Here is a 24,582-nt window from a genome sequence, read left to right as displayed (position 1 = left end):
TCTACATGGTGTTAAATTAACTCTCTCATAGTATAAATGAACTCTATCAGAGCTGATAACTTGATTTACTCTGCAGTGAGTATAGTATGGTCCTACCCAAAATAATATTAAATCAACTCTATTTAGTACTAAATCAACTCTGTAATATTACAAATGAACTCTAGTGAAGTTGGTTAACTTTGACACTATGATAGAGCTGATTTAAGACTATTTGGAGTGGGACCATGTGTACTCACTCAGGGTCTTTTTACATCTACAAAATTTAAGAAAAAGTTAAACGTCAGGATTATAAAACAGCAAAAAGACCTGCAAGGGGCTGAGACATGGGCAGTGAGTGCAGCAGAAGTCAAATGGGGTAAAAGACAGAATCAGAAGTACAGCAAAAGTACAAGAGATTACTAAGAAATTGCAATGTATAAAAAGTATATAAAAGTAAGTTTTTTTTGTAATAATTTTTACAGGTTTAAAAGCACATTATAATAGTGGCCTTGACAGAAATCAATCCCAAATCAGTCATTTTTAAAAGGCAGCATCATGCAGAAACTGACATGTGAACATAAGAACACATCAGTACATTTGGTGCAGTGAAAACAAAGGGCTGGTTATAGTAGATATTGCAAAATAAAGAACATGCAACATACGTGAGAGCAAAAAGGATTTTGCAAACATTATTCTCTATTAAAATCTTGACTTTTTAGTCTCTGCTCTGTTTCCCACAACATCTACTCCCACTCAGACTTCATGCAGCCTCCTCCTATGTCCTCGTTATTCTTTACACCTCAACTCCTGAAGTAACACAGTGTTACTGTTTTATGGGGATGTGGAGATAATGATCAGTCGACGGGACTTCCAGTCGCATTATAAAACTTTTATCACTTCCAAAAATGAATATTTCCCATGTTTATATTTTTTGTCTGTGATGCTTTTTGCTGTTTTCCAGGCAGCTTCAACTTCAGAATTGCAGCATAATTTGATTCATCTCAGACTGACTCTACCTTAACATCATCCTCTAACCTGCCAATCATAGATCGTGCTGTCCCGGCAGCCACACTCAATAATATTCTGTGTGTGTGTGTCTGTATACAACCCCTGGCAAAAATTATGGAATCACTGGCCTCGGAGGATGTTCATTCAGTTGTTTAATTTTGTAGAAAAAAAGCAGATCACAGACATGACACAAAACTAAAGTCATTTCAAATGGCAACTTTCTGGCTTTAACAAACACTATAAGAAATCAAGAAAAAAAAGATTGTGGCAGTCAGTAACGGTTACTTTTTAGACCAAGCAGAGGAAAAAAATATGGAATCACTCAATTCTGAGGAATAAATTATGGAATCACCCTGTAAATTTTCATCCCCAAAACTAACACCTGCATCATATCAGATCTGCTCGTTAGTCTGCATCTAAAAAGGAGTGATCACACCTTGGAGAGCTGTTGCACCAAGTGGACTGACATGAATCATGGCTCCAACACGAGAGATATCAATTGAAACAAAGGAGAGGATTATCAAACTCTTAAGAGGGTAAATCATCACGCAATGTTGCAAAAGATGTTGGTTGTTCACAGTCAGCTGTGTCTAAACTCTGGCCCAAATACAAACATGGGAAGGTTGTTAAAGGCAAACATACTGGTAGACCAAGGAAGACATCAAAGCGTCAAGACAGAAAACTTAAAGCAATATGTCTCAAAAATCGAAAAATGCACAACAAAACAAATGAGGAACGAATGGGAGGAAACTGGAGTCAACATCTGTGACCGAACTGTAAGAAACCGCCTAAAGAGAATGGGATTTACATACAGAAAAGCTAAACGAAAGGCATCATTAACACCTAAACAGAAAAAAAAAGGTTACAATGGGCTAAGGAAAAGCAATCGTGGACTGTGGATGACTGGATGAAAGTCATATTCAGTGATGAATCTCGAATCTGTATTGGGCAAGGTGACGATGCTGGAACTTTTGTTTGGTGCCTTTCCAATGAGATTTATAAAGATGACTGCCTGAAGAGAACATGTAAATTTCCACAGTCATTGATGATATGGGGCTGCATGTCAGGTAAAGGCACTGGGGAGATGGCTGTCATTACATCATCAATAAATGCACAAGTTTATGTTGATGTTTTGGACAATTGAAAGGATGTTTGGGGATGATGAAATCATTTTTCAAGATGATAATGCATCTTGCCATAGAGCAAAAACTGCAAAAACATTCCTTGCAAAAAGACACATAGGGTCAATGTCAATGAGCAGATCTGATTTGATGCAGGTGTTAATTTGGGGGATGAAAATTTACAGGGTGATTCCATAATTTTTTCCTCAGAATTGAGTGATTCCATATTTTTTTCCTCTGCTTGGTCTAAAAAAGTAACCGTTACTGACTGCCACAATCTTTTTTTCTTGATTTCTTATAGTGTTTCTTAAAGCCAGAAAGTTGCCATTTGAAATGACTTTAGTTTTGTGTCATGTCTGTGATCTGCTTTTTTCTACAAAATTAAACAACTGAATGAACATCCTCTGAGGCCGGTGATTCCATAATTTTTGCCAGGGGTTGTATAAACACACACACACACACATATGTACTGTGTGTTTTCTCCTGTAATATGCATGTTACATATGACATTCTGAGAAATCTCTGTTATAGCACTCACATAATTTCCTCCAGATGCCTGAAGGAGCTCTGCTGTGATGTGAAAATAGATGTTTTTTTTTTTCTTTTTTTGTCTCCTTTGGTGTGCTTTCTGTCTCGCTGCACATTTTTGTCCTTATAAGTTAACGTGGTGCAAGTACGGGACGTGACTCACACCAGTTCTCACAGTCGAGCTGCACTGCCAGCCAGATTCCCTCCAATTACTCAGTCTTTGATTAACTCAGTTACAGGAGAGTGCACGCTCACGTGCACACGATACAGTTCCGTCTGATTCTCTTCACCTCGAATGTGACATAATCAGGATTATCACTGGTCAAACTGTCAGTTTTGAATAATTTGACACGGCTGAGTTTGAATTAGTAAACCTGCTTTGAATGTTCTTCTGCCTTGGGATTGGTTCAAGCTAGAAGGCAAATTAGTTAAAGATGCGATTGCAGATCTTGATACAGTGCACACTTGAGTCCATATCACTGTAAACTCGAACAAGTTAGCAGGACTCAAAAATATTGAGACAATCAATTGCCACAAAATGTTTGAGTTCATAAACTTAAAAGTCAATTGTTCTCAGAACTTAAAGTTTTGATTACATGCTACTTGTACCTCATGATTACAATTAAATTAAAGTGTTCATTAACTAAAAGTAAGTTCTTTCGGCTGCTCCCTTGTTTTTCACTTGGGGTCGCCACAGCAGGTGGATGTGCATGTTGAATTGGCACAAGTTTTACACCGGATGCCCTTCCTGATGCAACTCTACATTCCATGAAAAAATGTTGGCAGGGGTGGGTTTTGAACCAGGACCTTCTGCACCAAAACCAAACACAATGTCCACTTGGCCACCAACCCTGCTAAAGTCAATTTCAATTTCAATTTATTTGTTCTTTTACATGAGAATGTACAGTAAGAACAGTCCTCATTAAATCAACTCAAATATTTTCAAATATATATATATATATATATAATTACTTAATTTTGAAAAGTTGTGCTTAAGTTATGCTTTGAAGTTTTGCTTACTTAATATACAGTTAGTTCAAGTCACTCAAAAATTCTGAGTTTAATTTATTCAAAAAGCAAGGCCATGTTACACAAACTTGAAATATTTAAGTAAGTAGAATGTTTTCTTAAAACTTTGAGTTTACACTACTTAATCTTTTTAATTCATTTGAACTTTCGGGTTTACAGTGTACGCACATTATAATAAAATGTTTAATATTATTATGTGACATAAACGTCACCCCTATAAATTTATATTTCATGTAGATAATTAAATATAATTTCCTAACTACCTAAATTAAGGCAGTGCACATGTTGCTTTGTCTCACGCCCCCCAAGTCTGTCATGGCCGCTAATGCAATCGATTTTACTCAGCTCTAATCTTAATCTCCTGGTGATCTTTTCAGCCATCCCCATCATGTTTGTTTAGCTGTAATATTTCTTTCACTGCATATTCTGACCATCTCAAGTTGTGCTTTTTGTCTTGTTAGTATAGTCACAGATGGTCACCCCACTGAGTCTGGTCTGCTTGAGGTTTCTTTCTATAATTAAAAAAAACCCTCAGGGAGTTTTTCCTCACTACTGTTGCCATTGTGCTTGCTCAAGGGGTGGGTAAAGTTTAAACCTCGCTCGTACACAGCGCTTTGAGATGACATGTCATGATTGGTGCTAAAAAAATGAATGGATGAAAATCTGCATTTTTGCATTATGGATTACTGAAGGGCCATATAATCAGGGTTGAAGGTGGTCATTTTCAGAAAATAAATTCATTTGGAGTGATTAGAAATTTGGGGTCCCAGGGTATTTTATGTCCAAAATCTGCTCTTTAGCCAGAGTGGTTACTGAGATGTAGAGAAGCCCATTTAATCTGGTTCAAAAGCCAAGATGGGTATTTTCATTTTTGGTGAAGAGTTTGATTCAAATTGATAGAATCTTTGGGTCTCTGAGTAATTTAATACCATCATCTGTTTTCAGGATGATGTACTTGTTTTTAGCTGTTACCATAGTAACACTTCAGTTTTTGACAAAATGTTCCATCAGACCCCATAGAACAGTGATCCCTGCAAATAATTTGACACACAATTTGACTACGTCTATAACATAAGATGTGGCATGACATCCACTGAGGTATGGACTTATGGATAGGGCAGCTAGGCAGAATAAAATGCAATATGTATCATTTTTACCTCCGCCAAGGAGGTTATGTTTTCGGTCGTGTCCGTTTGTTTGTTGGTTGGTTGGTTTGTTAGCAGGATTACTCAAAAAATCCTCAACGGATTTCCATGAAATTTTTACCAGGGATGTAACTTGGCCTAACGTAGAGGTCATTAAATTTTTTGTGATGATCCGGAACACGATCCAGATCCAGTAATTTTTTAAGGATTCTTTATCATTGCAGGATAGGGCCAATTCCAACATTTTTGCATCTAACTTCATGAAGACGGGTCACAAAGGCTGAACAAAAATTAAGTTACGACACAACAATAATTTAGCATTTTTTTTTATCCTCATTGAATAAACTTGTTATTGGAAAAAAAAAAACTTGTGTAATTCATGCACTTTCTCTTTATAAATACATTTGCTGAAGATCTAAGGGTTAAACCCTCTTCGTATACGATGGCTGAGACCAAGCTTTACTAAATTATAAATAACTTTTTAATGATATGAGATAGAAACATACTTTTTCTTTTTTTTTTTTCTTTTTTTTGCTGGAAAGTTAACTCTGCGGACTTTCGAGCCACCATCCACCATCTTTGTACTCCTCATAGAAGCTGTGTGATGACGTGAGCAATGTGAGTCCAATCGGAATTGGTTCACCGTCACATGGTTTTCCAAAATCCAATCCTAGGACAGATTCACCTCACGTGACAAACCAAAGATTGTTTTAGGAGTGATGTGTTATTAGTTTATTATAGTTTGCTGTGTGTTTTGAATAAATGTGTGTGGAAAATTATTTTACGCTTTACTTTTTCCTTTCTTATTTCTGATTGTAAACCTTTATTACACTTATAAAACATAACTATAGCATATATATTTTGAAAGTACAGGCTGATCTGAAAAAAAAGAGAGACATAAAACTTGACTGTGGGATGCAGGGAGAGCTGTTAACAGCAATAATAAAACATTTATGCCAGGCGAGTGAACTGTCCAAAAAATGCCCTCGGACCCCAGAGGGTTAACCACTGAATCTGAAACATGACGGTAGATGCGTGAAACGACGTGTCGGCAGTTTTATAAAAAAACAAAACTATATGGATTTGAATCACGTGCGATTACACCAGACATGCTTGAACCCTCGTGCGCATGCGTGAGTTTTTTCACGCGTGTCGGTGACGTCATTCGCCTCTGGGCAGGCTTTGAGTGAGCACTGGTCCAGCCCTCTCGGCTGAAATCCTTTGTCTGCGACGCTGCTGGAGACGGCGCGCGTTGCTTTATCAAAATTTTTTTCAGGACCTGTGAAGGATATCCAAGTGGACACTATTCGAGAAATTCTGCTGGTTCTCGGTGAAAAGTTTAACGGCTGATGAGAGGTTGTGGAGTTTCTTTCGCTTTAAGGACAGCTCACAAAGCGGATTGGCGCGGCGCGGTCGGAGGTGATGTCCGTCTGGCTGTTTCGAGCTGAAAACATCCTAATTTAAGGCTCTGTTCACCCAGGTCGTCATCAGAGAACAGAGAAGTTTCAGAAGAAGTCGGCATGAGGAGTTTATGTGGACATTCCACTGTTAAAGGAGATTTTGTAATGAAAGAATGTGCGAGCAAATTCGCCGAGTCGGTTCCGTGACGACGACGCAAATCAGTCTGCGCCGTGACAGGAAAAACACCTCCGTGTTGAAAACCATTTGTAAAATTCAGGCGGCTTTTGATGGCTTTCAACAAGTGAGTATCTGAGAAATTGTTTAACAGTTGGGCATGTTCCAACTTGTCCGTTAAGGTTTCCAATGGAGGTGTTTTTCCTGTCGCGACCCCCCGCTGTCGGGTCCGGCCCGACATGCGAATCTGCCCGCACGTTCTTTCATTACAAAATCTCCTTTAACAGTGGAATGTTCGCATAAACTCCTCATGCCGACTTCTTCTGAAACTTCTCTGTTCTCTGACGATGACCTGGGTGAACAGAGCCTGAAATGTGAATGTTTTCAGCTTGAAACAGCGAGACGCCGCCGCCTCGGAGCGCAGATCGCCGTCATGCAGCGTGGGCCGTCCTTACGGCGACACTTACACACCAAAATCTCTCATCAGCCGTTAAACTTTTTACCGAAAACCAGATGAATTTATCGAATGGTGTCCACTCAGTTGTGCCTTACAGTTTTGAAAAAATTTTGATCAAACAAAGCAGCAGTCTCTGTTGGGAAAGTGTAATGACATGGACCCACAACAGGGGGCGTAAATTAATGGACAATGAATGAGCCGAAAATAGAACACTTTACTGTTGTGAATGTGCACAACAAAATACAGACAATTACAGAATCTCATATGTAGTCAATCTACAAAGGTGACGTGTGGGCAGGCTCAAGGATAGAAGACTTCTGTCCAGAGAGGAGCCGGAACCCACACGATTTCCACCGCCACCGAACCCGGAGAATACTGGAGCCGCCAAGTCCCGAGTCCCCAGGTGATCACTGTCTCCGGCTGTCGGATCTGGTACTGCTGGCAGGAAGCAGAAACAATCAAGGGTGGGTGTGAGCACACACCCAGCAAACAGTCAGCAAAACAGTCTTTAGTTTCACACGGAGGGAAAAACTCCACCTACAATCCAGAAACTCGGCACGTGCAGTATTTGTGAGTACTTATCACAGTTTGGCGTGGGGAGCGAAGACGTCAGCCCTCCATGTACCACAAACCCAGCCTCCAGCTGCAAGCACTCACAGGAACGACTGCAAAAAGTACAGAAGCAAAAACTGTATGCGTATGACTCATAAACGGCTGAGCTGATTACCTTCTTGGCTTGAAGATATCTCAGCAGGAAGGTGGAGTTGCTGTCTGGCTTTTATGAAGATGATGATGTGGTGATGAGTGACAGCTGTCAGGTGGTGATGAGAGACAGCTGTCACTCCTGGCTGCTCCCATGAGACGGCTGCGCCCTCTCGTGCCTGAAGCCTGCACTTCAGGCAGGGCGCCCTCTGGTGGTGGGCCAGCAGTACCTCCTCTTCAGCGGCCCACACAACAGGACCCCCCCCTCAACGGGCACCTCCTGGCGCCCGACCAGGCTTGTCCGGGTGACGAGTGTAGAAGTCGGCCAGGAGGGCCAGGTCCAGGATGAAGCTCCTCTTCACCCAGGAGCGTTCCTCAGGTCCATACCCCTCCCAGTCCACCAAGTACTGGAACCCCCGGCCCATCCGACGGACGTCCAGGAGCCAGCGGACCATCCAAGCCGGCTCCCCGTCGATGATCCGGGCAGGAGGCGGCACCGGTCTGGGAGCACAGAGGGGTGAGGTGTGGTGTGGTTTAAGTCTGGAGACGTGGAATACCGGGTGGATCCGCAGTGAAGCTGGGAGTTGGAGCTTCACTGCGGCCGGACTGAGGACTTTGAGGATCCTGAAGGGGCCAATGTACCTGTCCTTCAGTTTTGGAGAGTCCACCTGGAGAGGGATGTCCTTTGTAGATAACCACACCTCCTGCCCGGGCTGGTCTGCATGGGCCTTAGCCCTCGTCCGGGCCTTCAACAAGGCAGAACGGGCGGTGCGCCACACCCAGCGGCATCTTCGCAGGTGGGCCTGGACGAGGGTACACCGACCTCTCCCTCTACCATGGGGAACAATGGGGGCTGGTACCCCAGACACACCTCAAACTGGGAGAGGCCAGTGGCAGAAGACACCTGGCTGTTATGAGCGTACTCGATCCAGGCCAGATGGGTGCTCCAGGCCGTTGTGTGCGCGGATGTCACACAGCGGAGGGTCTGTTCGAGTTCCTGGTTGGCCCGCTCTGCCTGTACATTCGTATCCGTGGGTGATACCCGGACGAGAGTCTCACGGTGGCCCCCAGTTCTCTGCAGAAACCCCTCTAGACCTGGGAGGAGAACTGAGGACCACGATCTGAGACAATGTCAGGTTCCGATGGTCTGTGAAAACCGTGAATGGCTCCGAAGCTCCCTCCAACAGGTGTCTCCACTCCTCAAGAGCCTCTTTCACCGCAAGGAGTTCCCGATTGCCCACGTCATAGTTCCGTTCAGCCGGGGTCAACCTGCGAGAAAAGTAGGCACAAGGGTGAAGAACGTTATCGGACTCCCCACTCTGGGACAGCACGGCTCCTATCCCTGAGTCAGAGGCATCCACTTCAACCACAAACTGGCGGCAAGGATCGGGCTGCACCAGAACTGGTGCAGTCGAAAACCGACGTTTCAACTCCCTAAACGCGGCTTCGCACCAATCCGACCAGGTGAAGGGGACTTTTGGGGAGGTCAGGGCTGTCAGGGGACTACTAACTTGACTGTAGCCCTTAATGAACCTCCTGTAGAAATTTGCAAAGCCGAGGAACTGTTGCAGCTTCCTACGGCTTGTGGGTTGGGGCCAATCTCTCACCGCTGCAACCTTGGCCGGATCACGGGCGACGGAGTTGGAGGACATGATGAACCCCAGGAAGGACAAAGAAGTGCAGTGGAACTCACACTTCTCGCCCTTCACAAACAGCCGGTTCTCCAACAAACGGTGCAGGACCAGACGTACATGCTGGACATGGGTCTCAGGATCCGGGGAAAAGATGAGTATATCATCCAGATATACAAAGACAAATCGGTGCAGGAAGTCCCGCAAGACATCGTTTACCAAAGCTTGGAACGTTGCGGGGGTGTTAGTGAGGCCGAACGGCATGACCAGGTACTCAAAGTGACCTAACGGGGTGTTAAATGCCGTCTTCCACTCGTCTCCTTTCCGGATCCGAACCAGGTGATACGCATTCCTAAGATCTAATTTGGTGAAAATTTGGGCTCCATGCAGGGGCGTGAACACTGAATCCAACAGGGGCAACGGGTATCGATTGCGAACCGTTATCTCGTTCAGCCCCCTGTAATCAATGCATGGATGGAGTCCGCCGTCTTTCTTGCCCACAAAAAAGAAACCAGCACCCATCGGGGAGGTGGAGTTCTGGATCAGCCCGGCAGCTAACGAGTCCCGGATGTAGGTCTCCATTGATTCGCGCTCAGGACGTGAGAGGTTGTACAGCCTGCTGGACGGGTACTCAACGCCCGGGATCAAATCAATGGCACAATCGTACGGACGGTGCGGGGGAAGGGTGAGCGCCAGATCTTTACTGAAAACGTCAGCAAGATCGTGGTACTCGATCGGCACCGCCGTCAGATTGGGGGGGACTTTAACCTCCTCATTAGCAATTAAACCGGGGGGAACCGAGGATCCTAAACACTCCCGGTGGCAGGTTTCGCTCCACTGAGCCACAACCCCAGACGGCCAATCAATCCGGGGATTGTGTTTTACCATCCACGGGAAGCCCAAAATCACACGGGAGGTAGAAGGAGTAACAAAAAACTCAGTCTCCTCCCGATGATTCCCAGACACCACCAGAGTTACTGGTTGTGTCTTGTGTGTGATTAAAGGGGGAAGGGTGCCATCTAGCGCCCGCACCTTCAATGGTGAAGGAAGCGCCACCAGAGGGAGCCCTACCTCCCTTGCCCATCTGCTGTCCAGCAGATTCCCTTCTGACCCCGTGTCCACCAGTGCTGGGGCTTGAAGGGTTAAATCCCCGCTCAGGATCGTAACTGGGAGATGTGTGGAAATTCATGTATGTCCCACATGAATGTCTTGGCCCACCCTTAACCCAGTTTTTAAGGGCGGGCGTTTTGTGTTTAACCACTTGGGGCAGTCTCTCTGCAGATGCTCACTTGAGCCGCAGAAAAAGCACTCCCCGCGGGCCAGTCTCCTCTGTCTGTTAGATGATCTTAATTTAGCCCTGCTCGTGTCCATAGCATCGTCAGCAGGGAGAGCTGTTGCCACACGGAGCACCGAGGCTGTGGAGCGTGGGGAGGGCGGAACCTTTTCAGACCCGGAAGGGAGAGGGACGGCGCGTGCCCGGCCACGTCCTTCGTCTCGCTCCCGACAGCGTTCTTCTAACCAAATCCCGTGGCTCATCCTTAGCCACCAGGTGCTCCTTCAGGACCGACGACAGTCCGTTTATGAAGGCGGCGCGGAGCGCAGTCATATTCCAGCCGGACCTCGCAGCCGCGATGCGGAAGTCGACTGCATATTCAGCTGCGCTCCGACACCCCTGTCTCATAGACAGCAGCACGTTGAAGTGGTCTCACCTCTGTTAGGGTGATCAAACACCATTCTGAACTCCCTCACAAACCCAGTATAAGAGGTAAGGAGCCGTGAATTCTACTCCCAAAGCGCCGTAGCCCAAGCGCGTGCCTCACCTCGAAGCAAATTAATCACATAAGCCACCCTACTGGAGTCTGACGTGTACATCACGGGACACTGTGCAAAGACGAGCGAACACTGCCTCAAGAAGTCAGCGCACGTCTCCACACAACCTTCGTACGGCTCTGGGGGACTTATGTATGCTTCAGGGGATGGTGGGGGGGGGGGGGTCGTTGAATGACCAGTGGGACGTCTATATTCGGCAGCGGGTCAGCAGGAGGAGGAGCCGCAGCAGCGCCCTGAGCGTGTGCTTCCACCTGCGCGGTGAGAGCCTCCATCCTGCGGTTGAGGATGACATTCTGCTCAGTCATCAGATCCAACCGAGCAGTAAAGGCGGTGAGGATTTGCTGCAGCTCACCAATCACGCCTCCTGCAGACGCCTGTGCATCCTGCTCTCCCATTGGTTGTCCAACAGACGGTTGACGGCCCTTGGGATCCATGACGTTGGCCGAGATATCCTGTTGGGAAAGTGTAATGACACGGACCCACAACAGGGGGCGTAAATGAATGGACAATGAATGAGCCGAAAATAGAACACTTTACTGTTGTGAATGTGCACAACAAAATACAGACGATTACAGAATTTCGTATGTAGTCAATCTACAAAGGTGACGTGTGGGCAGGCTCGAGGATAGAAGACGTCGGTCCAGAGAGGAGCCGGAACCCACACGATTTCCACCGCCACCGAACCCGGAGAATACTGGAGCCACCAAGTCCCGAGTCCCCAGGTGATCACCGTCTCCGGCTGTCAGATCTGGTACTGCTGGCAGGAAGCAGAAACAATCAAGGGTGGATGTGAGCACACACCCAGCAACAGTCAGCAAAACAGTCTTTAGTTTCACACGGAGGGAAAAACTCCACCTCCAATCCAGAAACTCGGCACGTGCAGTATTTGTGAGTACTTATCACAGTTTGGCGTGGGGAGCGAAGACGTCAGCCCTCCACGTACCACAAACCCAGCCTCCAGCTGCAAGCACTCACAGGAACGACTGCAAAAAGTACAGAAGCAAAAACTGTATGCGTATGACTCATAAACGGCTGAGCTGATTACCTTCTTGGCTTGAAGATATCTCGGCAGGGAGGTGGAGTTGCTGTCCGGCTTTTATGAAGATGATGATGTGGTGATGAGAGACAGCTGTCACTCCCGGCTGCTCCCGTGAGGCGGCTGCACCCTCTCGTGCCTGAAGCAGGGCGCCCTCTGGTGGTGGGCCAGCAGTACTTCCTCTTCAGCGGCCCACACAACAGTCTGAGCCATTCCTAAACAATGAAAAAATCGACGAGAGGGTGGGCCACTCCTCACTCAAAGACTGCCCACAGGCGAATGACGTAACCGACTGGCGTGAAAAAACTCTTGCATGCCCACGAGGGTTCAAGCATGTCTGATGTAATCACACGTGATTCAAATCCATATGGTTTTTGAAAAAAATAATAAGGTCGGATACTTTTCTAATAGACCTCGTAGTTTTAAAATATTAAGCAGGGTCAGTAAGTCAACTCTTAACTAATGGAGTGGGTAAACCAGTCAGGAAATAATATGCTGATATCGAAGCATGTTTGAACTGTGACGTATCGCTTTCTGGACACTGATGTCATGTTGGAACATTTACTTAAGCAACAAACCGTGAGCAGCAACTCTACGTCTGAGTCTGGTCTTGCATGCGGGCATAAACTAGTGCTAAATTGTTTCTGTGCAGGAGAAATAATTCACCACAGCACTATCATGAACTTAAATCACTCCTACAAATGATGTAATCGAACAACAACAGTATATGTACTTTACTTAGAGACAGTCTGTGTATTTGTGGTGTGTGTGCCCTCAAACCAAGAGTCCCATGAGAGCTCTTAAATGCTTTGCTGAAGGACACTTGCTCTCACATCACATTCAAAGTAACAGCTATGTCTGCGTGTTAAATGACATCTATCTATCTATCTTTCTATCTATAGGACCACAGTATGTAACGTTGTTGGTGGGGAGCTGAAAGTGGTGGATGTGAGGACTGAGAATGCTACAGAGGACAGCGAGCATCTGCACGCCTTCTGTGTCAAAGATAAAGGTCAGTAACCCCACAAATACGCAGAGACAATGGGCCCTATCTGCCACCCAGCACAAAGCATAGCAAATACTTTTTTTAAAAATTTATTTTCATTTATATAGCTCCAAATCACAACAGAGTTGCCTCACACAGGTAAGATCTAACCTTTCCAACCCCCAGAGCAACAGTGGTAAGGAAAAACTCCCTCTGAGGAAGAAACCTCAAGCAGACCAGACTCAAAGGGGTGACCCTCTGCTTGGGCCATGCTAGAGACATAAATTACAGAAACAATTCACAGAACAATTGACGGACGAATATACAAGAATTGCTGTTGGTGCACAGGACAAGAGGGTCGCCAACACAAATACAACTCCCATCTCTGGATGGAGCTGCACCTTAAACTGAGAAAAAAACTGAATCAGGCATCAGAAAGACAAAAAATACTGTATAATTTGCCAGCATTAAACAACAAGAAAAACAGAGAAATACAACCCCTGGCAAAAATTATGGAATCACCGGCCTCGGAGGATGTTCATTCAGTTGTTTAATTTTGTAGAAAAAAAGCAGATCACAGACATGACACAAAACTAAAGTCATTTCAAATGGCAACTTTCTGGCTTTAAGAAACACTATAAGAAATCAAGAAAAAAGAATGTGGCAGTCAGTAATGGTTACTTTTTTAGACCAAGCAGAGGAAAAAAAATATGGACTCACTCAATTCTGAGGAATAAATTATGGAATCACCCTGTAAATTTTCATCCCCAAAACTAACACCTGCATCAAATCAGATCTGCTTGTTAGTCTGCATCTAAAAAGAAGTGATCACACCTTGGAGAGCTGTTGCACCAAGTGGACTGACATGAATCATGGCTCCAACACGAGAGATGTCAGTTGAAACAAAGGAGAGGATTATCAAACTCTTAAAAGAGGGTAAATCATCACGCAATGTTGCAAAAGATGTTGGTTGTTCACAGTCAGCTGTGTCTAAACTCTGGACCAAATACAAACAACATGGGAAGGTTGTTAAAGGCAAACATACTGGTAGACCAAGGAAGACATCAAAGCGTCAAGACAGAAAACTTAAAGCAATATGTCTCAAAAATCGAAAATGCACAACAAAACAAATGTGGAACGAATGGGAGGAAACTGGAGTCAACGTCTGTGACCGAACTGTAAGAAACCGCCTAAAGGAAATATGATTTACATACAGAAAAGCTAAACGAAAGCCATTATTAACACCTAAACAGAAAAAATCAAGGTTACAATGGCCTAAGGAAAAGCAATCGTGGACTGTGGATGACTGGATGAAAGTCATATTCAGTGATGAATCTCGAATCTGCATAGGGCAAGGTGATGATGCTGGAACTTTTGTTTGGTACCGTTCCAATGAGATTTATAAAGATGACTGCCTGAAGAGAACATGTAAATTTCCACAGTCATTGATGATATGGGGGCTGCATGTCAGGTAAAGGCACTGGGGAGATGGCTGTCATTACATCATCAATAAATAAATAAAGTTTACGTTGATATTTTGGACACTTTTCTGATGTTTAAGGACGATGAAATCATTTTTCAAGAAGATAATGCATCTTGCCATAGAGCAAAAACTGTGAAAACATTCCTTGCAAAAAGACACATAGGGTTAATGTCAACGAGCAGATGTGATTTGATGCAGGTGTTAGTTTTGGGGATGGAAATTTACAGGGTGATTCCATAATTTATTCCTCAGAATTGAGTGAGTCCATATTTTTTTCCTCTGGTTGGTCTAAAAAAGTAACCGTTACTGACTGCCACAATCTTTTTTTCTTGATTTCTTATAGTGTTTCTTAAAGCCAGAAAGTTGCCATTTGAAATGACTTTAGTTTTGTGTCATGTCTGTGATCTGCTTTTTTTCTACAAAATTAAACAACAGAATGAACATCCTCCGAGGCCGGTGATTCCATAATTTTTGCCAGGGGTTGTACTAAGGTGATCGCCAGCCGCTAGCCCTAAACTTCACTAAAAGACCCAGAATTTCGGTAAAGTTGAGGTCGCAACCCACTCCAATTACTAATTACATGAATTAAAAGAGTAAAAAGCATAAAACAAACCTGTACCAGTATTCTAGCCATATGAAAGGGAAAAGAAGTGCATCTTAAGTCTGGACTTGAAAGTATCCACAGAATCTGATTGTTTTATGGATGCAGGGAGATCATTCCACAGTACAGGGGCACGATAAGAGAAAGCTCTGTGACCCGCAGACTTCTTATTCACCTTAGGGACACAAAGTAGTCCTGCACCCTGAGAACGTAAAGCCTGGGCCGGTACATAAGGTTTAATTAGGTCAGCTAGGTAGGGAGGTGCCAGTCCATGAATAATTTTATAGGTTAGTAGCAGAACCTTAAAATCTGATCTCACTGGGACAGGAAGCCAGTGAAGAGACGCCAAAATGGGTGTAATGTTGTTGAACTTTCTGCTTCGTGTCAAAAATGTGGCTGCAGCATTTTGAACCAATTGGAGACCCCTAATGCTAGACTGTGGTAAACCAGAAAATAGAACATTGCAGTAGTCCAATCTAGAAGAGATAAATGCATGGATCAGGGTCTCAGCATCAGCCATAGACAGGATGGGACGAATCTTTGCTATATTTCAACAACAAAATTAGGGGTGCTACCGCAGAGCTACTGTACATCACAGAAAAAGACTAATAACACATCTTATACACTACAAAAAATATTTAAATAAATATGAAATATGTAGTGTATACTGATATGTGTGTGTGTGTGTGTGTGTGTGTGTGTGTGTGTGTGTGTGTGTGTGTGTGTGTGTGTGTGTGTGTGTGTGTGTGTGTGTGTGTGTGTGTATGCAAACATATGAGTAAAGTGTAGTTTAAAAAGTGACTGTAAACATATAGGGCAGTGATTGTGGACAGAACAGAATAGTTAGAATAGTGAATAGAAAAGAATAGAATAGAATAGTTATGGTCAGGTGCAAAACAAGTAGATTACTGTTGTGTGGAAAGAAGCTACTATTGTGTGCATCAGAAGCTCAAAGCGCTTTACAATAATGCATCACATTCACCCATTCACACAAACACACACCGATGTCAGGTTGCTATCATGCAAGTCACGATGCACTGGGAGCAAGAAGGAATTAAGGACCTTACCCAAAGGGCCCTTAGTGATTTTCCGGTCTGGCTGGGTTTTGAACCAAAGATCCTCTGGTTTGAAGCCCAATGCTTAACCACTAGACCATCACCTCTCAAATGACATATTACCCACATTAATTCATACTTTTGTCCACATTTATTTTCATATGTATTTGTTAATACTGTTACTGTAGGTTTAACTATGCTATTATACTTTATACACTAATTGCCATTTTTGTTTATCTTGTTAGCTTGCTCGGTACGGTTTGCTTATTAACGGCTAATTTAGCTCTTCTAACTAAAACTAGCTTATTTTTGTTATTTACATTTTTATTTTACATGGTGTAGAGTTTTAATGATTTATCAGTTTATGTGTTATTTTAAAGATATCAACATATAGTACCTAAGTTCTTAGGTTTCCATTTGATAGCATATAGATTATGCTTTTTATTTTCCTATAGTACGCTAACCGAGTTACTTTAGATAGATACCAATACACATTACATCATAGCTTCTGTTTCTATAATAAAATACCAGATTTATAGCTTAGCCCACTAACTATAATTTAATTTTACTACTAGTCTACATAATAAATTACCTATACTACAATCTTCTCCTGTATTAATATTTACAATTTAATACCTACTCCTGTATATTATATGCACTCAACAAAAATATAAACGCAACACTTTTGGTTTTGCTCCCATTTTGTATGAGATGAACTCAAAGATCTAAAACTTTTTCCACATACACAATATCACCATTTCCCTCAAATATTGTTCACAAACCAGTCTAAATCTGTGATAGTGAGCACTTCTCCTTTGCTGAGATAATCCATCCCACCTCACAGGTGTGCCATATCAAGATGCTGATTAGACACCATCTCAGATCTTTGAGTTCATCTCATACAAAATGGGAGCAAAACCAAAAGTGTTGCGTTTATATTTTTGTTGAGTGTAATACCATATTTATTGTATACTGTATGTTGTTTATTAGCCTTAATATTTAAATATAAGTTATATATATATATATATGATGTCTTATCTTTTTTATGTCTTATTATTTATTATTATATATACCTTTTTCTTGAGCTGCTTGGGTGGGTAGGGAGAGTTCCCATGGGATAAAAAAGCTTTTCAACCTACCATCCCTGGTTCTCAAGAACAGACACCTAAGTGGCTCTACTCTACTCTTTTCTATTCTTCTATTTTACTCTTCCCTTTTAGATATTTAAATATACCTTAGTATACTAGCATAGTTCCACCTTGGAATATAATATATAAGATATACCTTACTGAATTTTCATATAAGAAATATATATAACAATATATATGTTGACATATATAACAAATTACATTAAATAAAAAAAATAATGATAAAATATGAAGTGTGCATCATATCTATATTATAATAGCCATGTGGCGTGTGTGTGTGTGTGTGTGTACGGCTTGGATCACGGTGAAAAATTGATATCTCTCTATTTGCAGATGATGTACTTGTGCTCATGACAATTAACCACATGCAAGTTTTCAAATAATTCCAAACCTGCTCTGTGGTGGGTGTGTCTTTTATTTCTTGTTCTGCTATATGATAAATCTTTCATATTTCTCACAGGAGCGCCTTGCGGCAACCCCCCGTCCTTCCCTAATACCCGCCTCCAGGGCCACACAGGGTTTGAGTTCGGTGATGAGCTCTTGTACGCGTGCGCCCCGGGTCATGTGATGCTCAGCGGGCAGAATGCCTTCAGCCTGCTGTGTGACAGTTGTGGAGAGTGGTACGGACTGGTGCACATTTGTGTCAAAGGTAAGAAAGTGTTAAATGTGTTTGAGGCCGTCGCACCGACATTCTTTGCTTGACTGTCAGCTTCAGGTTTAGGAGACCAGGATCAGAAAACAGTTAAAAATGGCTGCCATGACATGTCAGTGAGAAATGCCTCAATGTGGCCAAGTTCAAAGTTCAAGTAGTTGGGGCAAGGGCGTAGGTTTGGTCTCAGCTTTGGTAGGGACAATACCACCCCCACCCCCCCGGCCCCCCTGCCCACCACCACCACCACCCCCTAACCCACTCATACCATTAGACGCACAAGTACAACATAATACATAACATATGACGACATAATGCTGAATAATTTAACACTTTATTTACAATATTAAGTGTGTAGGCAAACAAACAAATAGCTTAAATAACAAAATTGCACCCAAAATCACGAATCTATTCTATAGGCCTACACCTGAGAGAACAAGACAACAACAAAAAATATACTTGTGGAGCTAACAAAAAAAAAAAAAAAAAAGTTTTTGCAACCAAGATGTATAATCTATTCTCTTCATCAATAATGCAGTTGTAGGTATCTGGCAACCTGATTTGCCCCCCCCAAAAAAAGGGATTTCCAATAACATATATGGTGTATTACGGTAAACGTAAGCCTGTGATGTCATAACGCAGAGGAAAAACACGGAAGTTTCACACTAGTGCGCCGCTGATTCTCATTACCGTAAGTTCTCATGTAAGCCCTCACTCTGAAAAATTTCAACACTGACAGCAAGCCAAGAACCCGTGCTTTCCAACAGTATGCTATATGTTGCATATATTACGGTAAAGTGCGTTCGGTGACTTTTGAAACGAGGGAAAAGTATGAAAAAGAGCGCAAAACTGACAGAAAAGTACAGAGACAGACAGCAAACATAAATGTAGTAATTTTTGAGGAAAAGGCAGGGTGTTAGTGTCATTTGTGAAGATGTGTTTGTGTGGGTGTGCAGTTTATTTTAAGTGTGGCGCACAGCATTGTTCGCAAGCCCCGCCCTTCTTGTTTTTCTGCACCGGAGCAGTGTTGCCAGATATGAAATATGAAACTATCGTACCAAAACCGCAAAATTATCGTATTTTGGGAGAAATTATCGTACACAAACAAAACGCATACAACGTAGCTATTTTTGCGTTTTGTTTTGTTTTTTAATTTACAAAGAATTTTGTCACATTTTTAAACAGTAATTATAGTAATGGGGAAACTATGGCACAGAAAGAACACAAATGCACAAGCAAATGCACTACCAGACTAGAAAGATTTTTTTTTTTTTTCTGTGAAGGGACACAAACGTGTCAATTACCAGACTAGAAAGAGTCGAATTCAACCTCGAGGTCGCTGTCGTCATCCGATGCCATGGCCACTTGTGCAGATTTTGTTGAACACAGAAAAAATGTTGACACCTCCATAAGGAACTTGAACGGTAAAGATTGGATGGGAACTTGTATAGAGGGGGCGGGCTTTCAAATGACTGTCCCGGTCGCCCAAAGCCAGCAGCAGCCCTGTGTGTGTTGTGTCTTTGATGCCGCCTGAGTGCAGCGCCTGCAAAATGATTCTTGGGTGTGAGAGAGAGATGCGTGTTTGGGCAACCAACTGAAATTATCGTACATATTGGATTTTTTCCCATTATTGATCGTACATTTATTGATCGTACATCGTACAGAGGGCAAAACTATCGTACAAATACGATAATTATCGTACATCTGGCAACACTGCACCGGAGCCACCCATCCTCAGTGCTCCGGGACCTCCCACTTTACAAATGAAGCACTGCCTGCCACGAGATGCGCTTTGTTTACATCCATGTGAGAAGAACGTGAGCCAATGAAATTGCAACATGGGTAACCCTGTCACTCTGGCACGTCGAAAACACAAAACGTGACGACTAAAATTATAGTATCGAGTTCGCAAAAAAATAGTGAATGATTTTGATATATAAAAAAAATGCTAAATATTGGTAGGGACTATTTTGCCATCCCAAAATATTGGTTGTGACTTGTCCCTATGGTCCATATGCAAACCTACGCCCCTGAGTTGGGGTGATAGTCACATTTGAAGGCAGAATCCCAAACTTGCATCCATGGTTACCCAACAGAAACACAAACAAACACAGGAGCACAAATTACTTTTTTTTGCCAGGAATCTAATGTGCATCAGATATTATCGTAGTGTAGTGGGATGAAGGTCCCGGGTCCTGATTGAAAAGACGTTCCTGCTAACTTGGCTAAGGGGGAATTCCCCTTTGGCTGACCTGGTAGAGGAACGGTGTTTAATGCGAGCTATCCGGGGTTCGATCCCACCGCCGTCCCGGCCACGAAGGTCCTACGGTCACAGTAGTATTGGTTGAGCACCAAACCATATGCTGTGGGCAAACTAATGAATAACAATATTTTAAAAAATATGACATTTATTTAAATTTATAAATAAATAAATAAGACATAAAATGCATTTGCTAGAATGCACATGGGAGATTCAAGCCTTGATTTGATCTGTTTTCATTTATTAAAGTCCTCTGTCCCACAAAAGCCTATAACACCTTCAGAGTTGTCATGGGTGTCTTTGTGGAGATTGTCTAAGTATAACCTTCTTTTTATATACTCTTTGTCCATTTTAGTTATTTTTGATGATAAAGGAACATTTGTATTTGAGAAGTGCGTACTCCAGGTGGGAACCAAATTGTATTTTTTAACAACTGAAATAAATCAAGTATTGAGGGAATTTTCATGATTGCATCCCTTGAAAGAAATCTGGCTGTAAAAGTGATGATTTGCTGTAAATTTATCACAGTTTGCCAGTGTCTCTGTCAGGTACTTTATATATCTGTTTTTCTTATTTCAAAAGCATCTTTTACTTATTGTTGTTCAGTAACTCTGGACAATTTAATAAATATTTGAATTATACAAAATTGGTTAATTTGCATTTATTTCTCAGAATATTTTAAATTCTGTACTAAAACTCTGTAATACCAATATGTCTGGCCAGAATTGCACTAATTGATGCACACCAGGTAGTTATTGTGCACAGATCCAGTCTAATGCGCACTAGAGGGTGGTACTTATTACCCAGCATGTACTGATACTATCTATTGTACTGTAACTGTTGCACTCTGATATCTTGTGCACAAGAGATAATTAGAAATATAGTCATTTTTGCCCATGCACTTTAGAGAACTTCATAGTAAACTGTTTGCATGTAGTCAGAAGAATCTAAAAGTTGCATTTGAATTGATTTAACAGAATTCTTATATGTTTTTTCAATATTATATGCATTTTCTGAATTTTGTAATTGTTTGAGATTCCCCCTGTTTCTGCAGATGACACCCAACGTCACATGGACTATGAGGACAAGTTCATAGATTCCTTTAGAGAGACACAGCACAACAATAAAGATGACAGCCCAGAGGTAGCTCACGGCAAGTTATATGAGGAGATGCCTGGAAGAGTAAACTCTGAGGCAAAAAGGATTCAGGAGCAGCAAGAGGCAAGTCTTACTGCCAGAGTAGAAGGGGTACATAAAGTACACCAGGAAGCGAAGGAAGTGGAAAGACTGAGGATTTATCTGAATGAAGAAGAAGGTGAGCAGGATAGAAAGATGAAAGGAAGAGAACAAGATGAGGACATCACAGATCATTCCAAGTGGGAACAGGAGAGGATGGACCTGGTCAGGACTGACGCAGCAGTAGTCACCGATTCACCTGACTCTCTTATTTCCCAGAAACACATCTTCTGGCTCCCCTCTGAGACCTTCCAGGAGGAGGGACATCCTGTTTCCACCAATCCAGTCACACAAAGAGGCTCAGGCAGCCAATCAAGAGAGAGTAAAGAACATGACAGCCAAGATCCTGAGCGAGACAGCTATGAGACTCTTGACCAAGATGATCATGACGACAGTCGACATGATGACAGGGACAGCCACCATGATAATCAAGATGACCGAGACAGTTATGACAATCATCAAGATGACGATAACCATGATGATAATGTGAGACATTACGTTCCGGTTCAACATGGTGATCTGGACAGACGTGGTCAGCATGAGCATCATGATGATCATTATGACATGGGTGAACATGAAGATGGCCGTGATCATGTATGGTATACTAGCCAAGGGGAATATGATGAAAAAAGCTATGAAGATGATGACCATACAACAAACGATGGTGGTGATGATGATCAAGAACATCCTGATGGCTTTGAAAAACCTCAAGACCGTTACGAGCATGATGATACTGTGGAAGATTATCTCATAGGAGATAATGACCATTACACTGATCATGATCACTACAAGCATGATGACCACAACCATGACCGCTTTGACAACCATGATGATCATGACAGCCATGAAGATGGTCTGTATCATGTGATCTTTTCTATGGCTGCAAATGAACATCACAATGGCAGCCACAAGGGAGCAAGAGGAAAGGAGGCAACCCCCACAGATGACTCCTGGCTGGACGGCTATGCTATTGTTCCAGATGACAGGGAGAAAGGCGGCTCCATGGTGGAAGGAGTAAAAGGAGATGAAGCAAAGAAAAAAACAGTGATATCAACGGAGAGACCCAAGGGGGTTCTTAGACCCATTCCTTACACCAGCCGAACAAAGTTGCCTGAATTTTCCACACCCAAGTCTGAGTTAGAACAATGGGCCCTGGAGGAGGTGTGGCCTGGCTTCATCCCCACTGCTGCTCCTTCTTCTGATAGCTCAGACCCAGATCCTTTGGACACCATGGACTATGATACACAACAGGTAGCTCCGACACACTCCTGGCTGGTGGACCTCACCGAACACCCCTTCTTTAATCAGGGCCCAGCCCCACCAGTGCAAACCAATAACATCATCACTGGAATTGGATCAGTGGAGGAACATAATGAGCATCACTCAACTGCTGAACGAGATCAGAAGGACAATGTGGTGGGAGAAAAGGGCGAGGCAATCTGCACAGGTGAGAATTGTCCTCCCCGCCCTCCAAGTTCTTCCAGGCAAGGCTCAATGGCAGCGATAATAATTGTGGTAGTATCTGTGGTTGCTACAGCTGTCATTGTCGGAGTGTGGTATTACCAACGGCAACAACGGAAAAGCTCAATGTACGAAATGAATGGCAAGGACCAAGGTCAGAACAGACATGCCCAACAGATAGAGATGCACCAGAAAGTATAAGAATGAGAGGAGGAGACTAACAGAGAGCCATTCACAACCCCAAATCTGAAAAAGCTGGGATGGTATGAGTGAGTGGAATCACAGTGATTCTGCATTTCAGGCCTTCAACACACTCCAAAAAAAGTTGGGACGCTAAAGTATTTACCTCTTTGTAATGTTGCCATTCCTTCTCTCAACACTTAAAAGACATTTTGTCATTGAGGACACCAAGCAGTTAAAAGTGTCGGGTGTTATTTTGTCCCATTCTTCCTACAAACATCTTAATGTTTGAAACAGTGCGGGTTTTGTCGTTGTTGCATTTTTCATTTTATAATTATCCAAACATTCTCTATTGGGGACTGATCAGGACTGCAGGCAGGCCAGTCCAGTACCCGTACCCTCTACTTCCACAATGCTTTTGATGTGTGCAGAATGCAGGTTTACATGGTCTTGTTGAAAAATGTATGGATGTGCCTGGAAAAGATGAAATATCTTAGGTTTATATTGTCTGCAATAAAATAGAAGCCAAAATAAATGTAAGAATCACTGCAGAATGTTTTATGAATTTGCATTTTCCACACTGAAAGAAGTGAAACACAGTGCACTTCATTCAAAGTACTTATTTACATTGGTCTAATGGAAAATTGTGGTTTCCAGTTTAAATCTGCTGGAATCACTTTACAAAATCATAAATATACATTGTGAGAAACTAAAAAAATTAGCTGTAACAAATTACATCAATTTTTTTAAGTTGATCCAAAGTAGCATTTTTTTCAGTGCATACCGTCTCAACTTTTGCTAATTTGTAGTTGTAAGAATGTTGATCTGATGGAGCTTGAGATGAAATTGTGGGGAAGCAACACCCCACATAATGCTATGAAGAGGTTTGGAGACTTGGCCTCACCGTGTTTCACTAAGTCTGATGCAGCAAACCTAAAAAGTGCTGTTTCAACAACAATGGTAATTAATTTTACCCGTCTTTATTATAGCTATCCAGTTACTTTCATAGGTCTACCATCTAGCTGAGGTAAGTCAAGACTCAGTCTGGACTATAATCTGCTCAACATCAAAGTCCTTGATCATTTTAGTAAATAATTCATTGACTGCTCTGTTTATTGTTGATGCATTTTTCATTTGCCACCTTCTTTTCTGTCTAACTATTGACAAGAAAGTGTTGTCCACTTGTTATTTAACTACTAAACAGAAGAATGAGTGGCATACGGAAAACTTAGAGAAAAGAAGAAAAGTGTGAGAGGAAAAACATAAGACTTTCCTGCCTCTGTTGGTTTTGACAGTTGAGTGCTGACAGACATAGATGGGGTATGTGTGTGTGAGTGTAGGTGTGAGTGTTTGCAGGACAGACAGCGTATATGTGTGTGTGCGTCTCAGCTCTGTGTAATTTGTTGATCGACGGCAAGCTCCATTTCAAGATTCAGACTGAGAAAGTGCTGACGACATTCAAGCCAAACAGAGATCAAATATC

General features: G+C 42.7%; 1 protein-coding gene across 1 annotated transcript in view; it reads left to right on the top strand.

Annotated features, from left to right (window-relative positions):
* Positions 1-23,509, top strand: part of susd5 (sushi domain containing 5) — a 29,713-nt gene extending 6,204 nt beyond the window's left edge. The window contains exons 3-5 of the mRNA XM_034161348.1: positions 12,944-13,053; positions 17,774-17,962; positions 21,277-23,509. Coding sequence (XP_034017239.1) covers positions 12,944-13,053; positions 17,774-17,962; positions 21,277-23,120 — 2,143 coding nt within the window. The 3' untranslated portion in view covers positions 23,121-23,509. The remainder of the gene's footprint in view (positions 1-12,943; positions 13,054-17,773; positions 17,963-21,276) is intronic.
* The last annotated feature ends 1,073 nt before the right edge of the window (positions 23,510-24,582 follow it).

The sequence above is a fragment of the Thalassophryne amazonica genome, chromosome 20 (genome assembly GCF_902500255.1).
Source record: "Thalassophryne amazonica chromosome 20, fThaAma1.1, whole genome shotgun sequence".
In the NCBI taxonomy this organism is placed as follows: domain Eukaryota; kingdom Metazoa; phylum Chordata; class Actinopteri; order Batrachoidiformes; family Batrachoididae; genus Thalassophryne; species Thalassophryne amazonica.
This window is presented reverse-complemented; position numbering and strand designations above follow the sequence as displayed.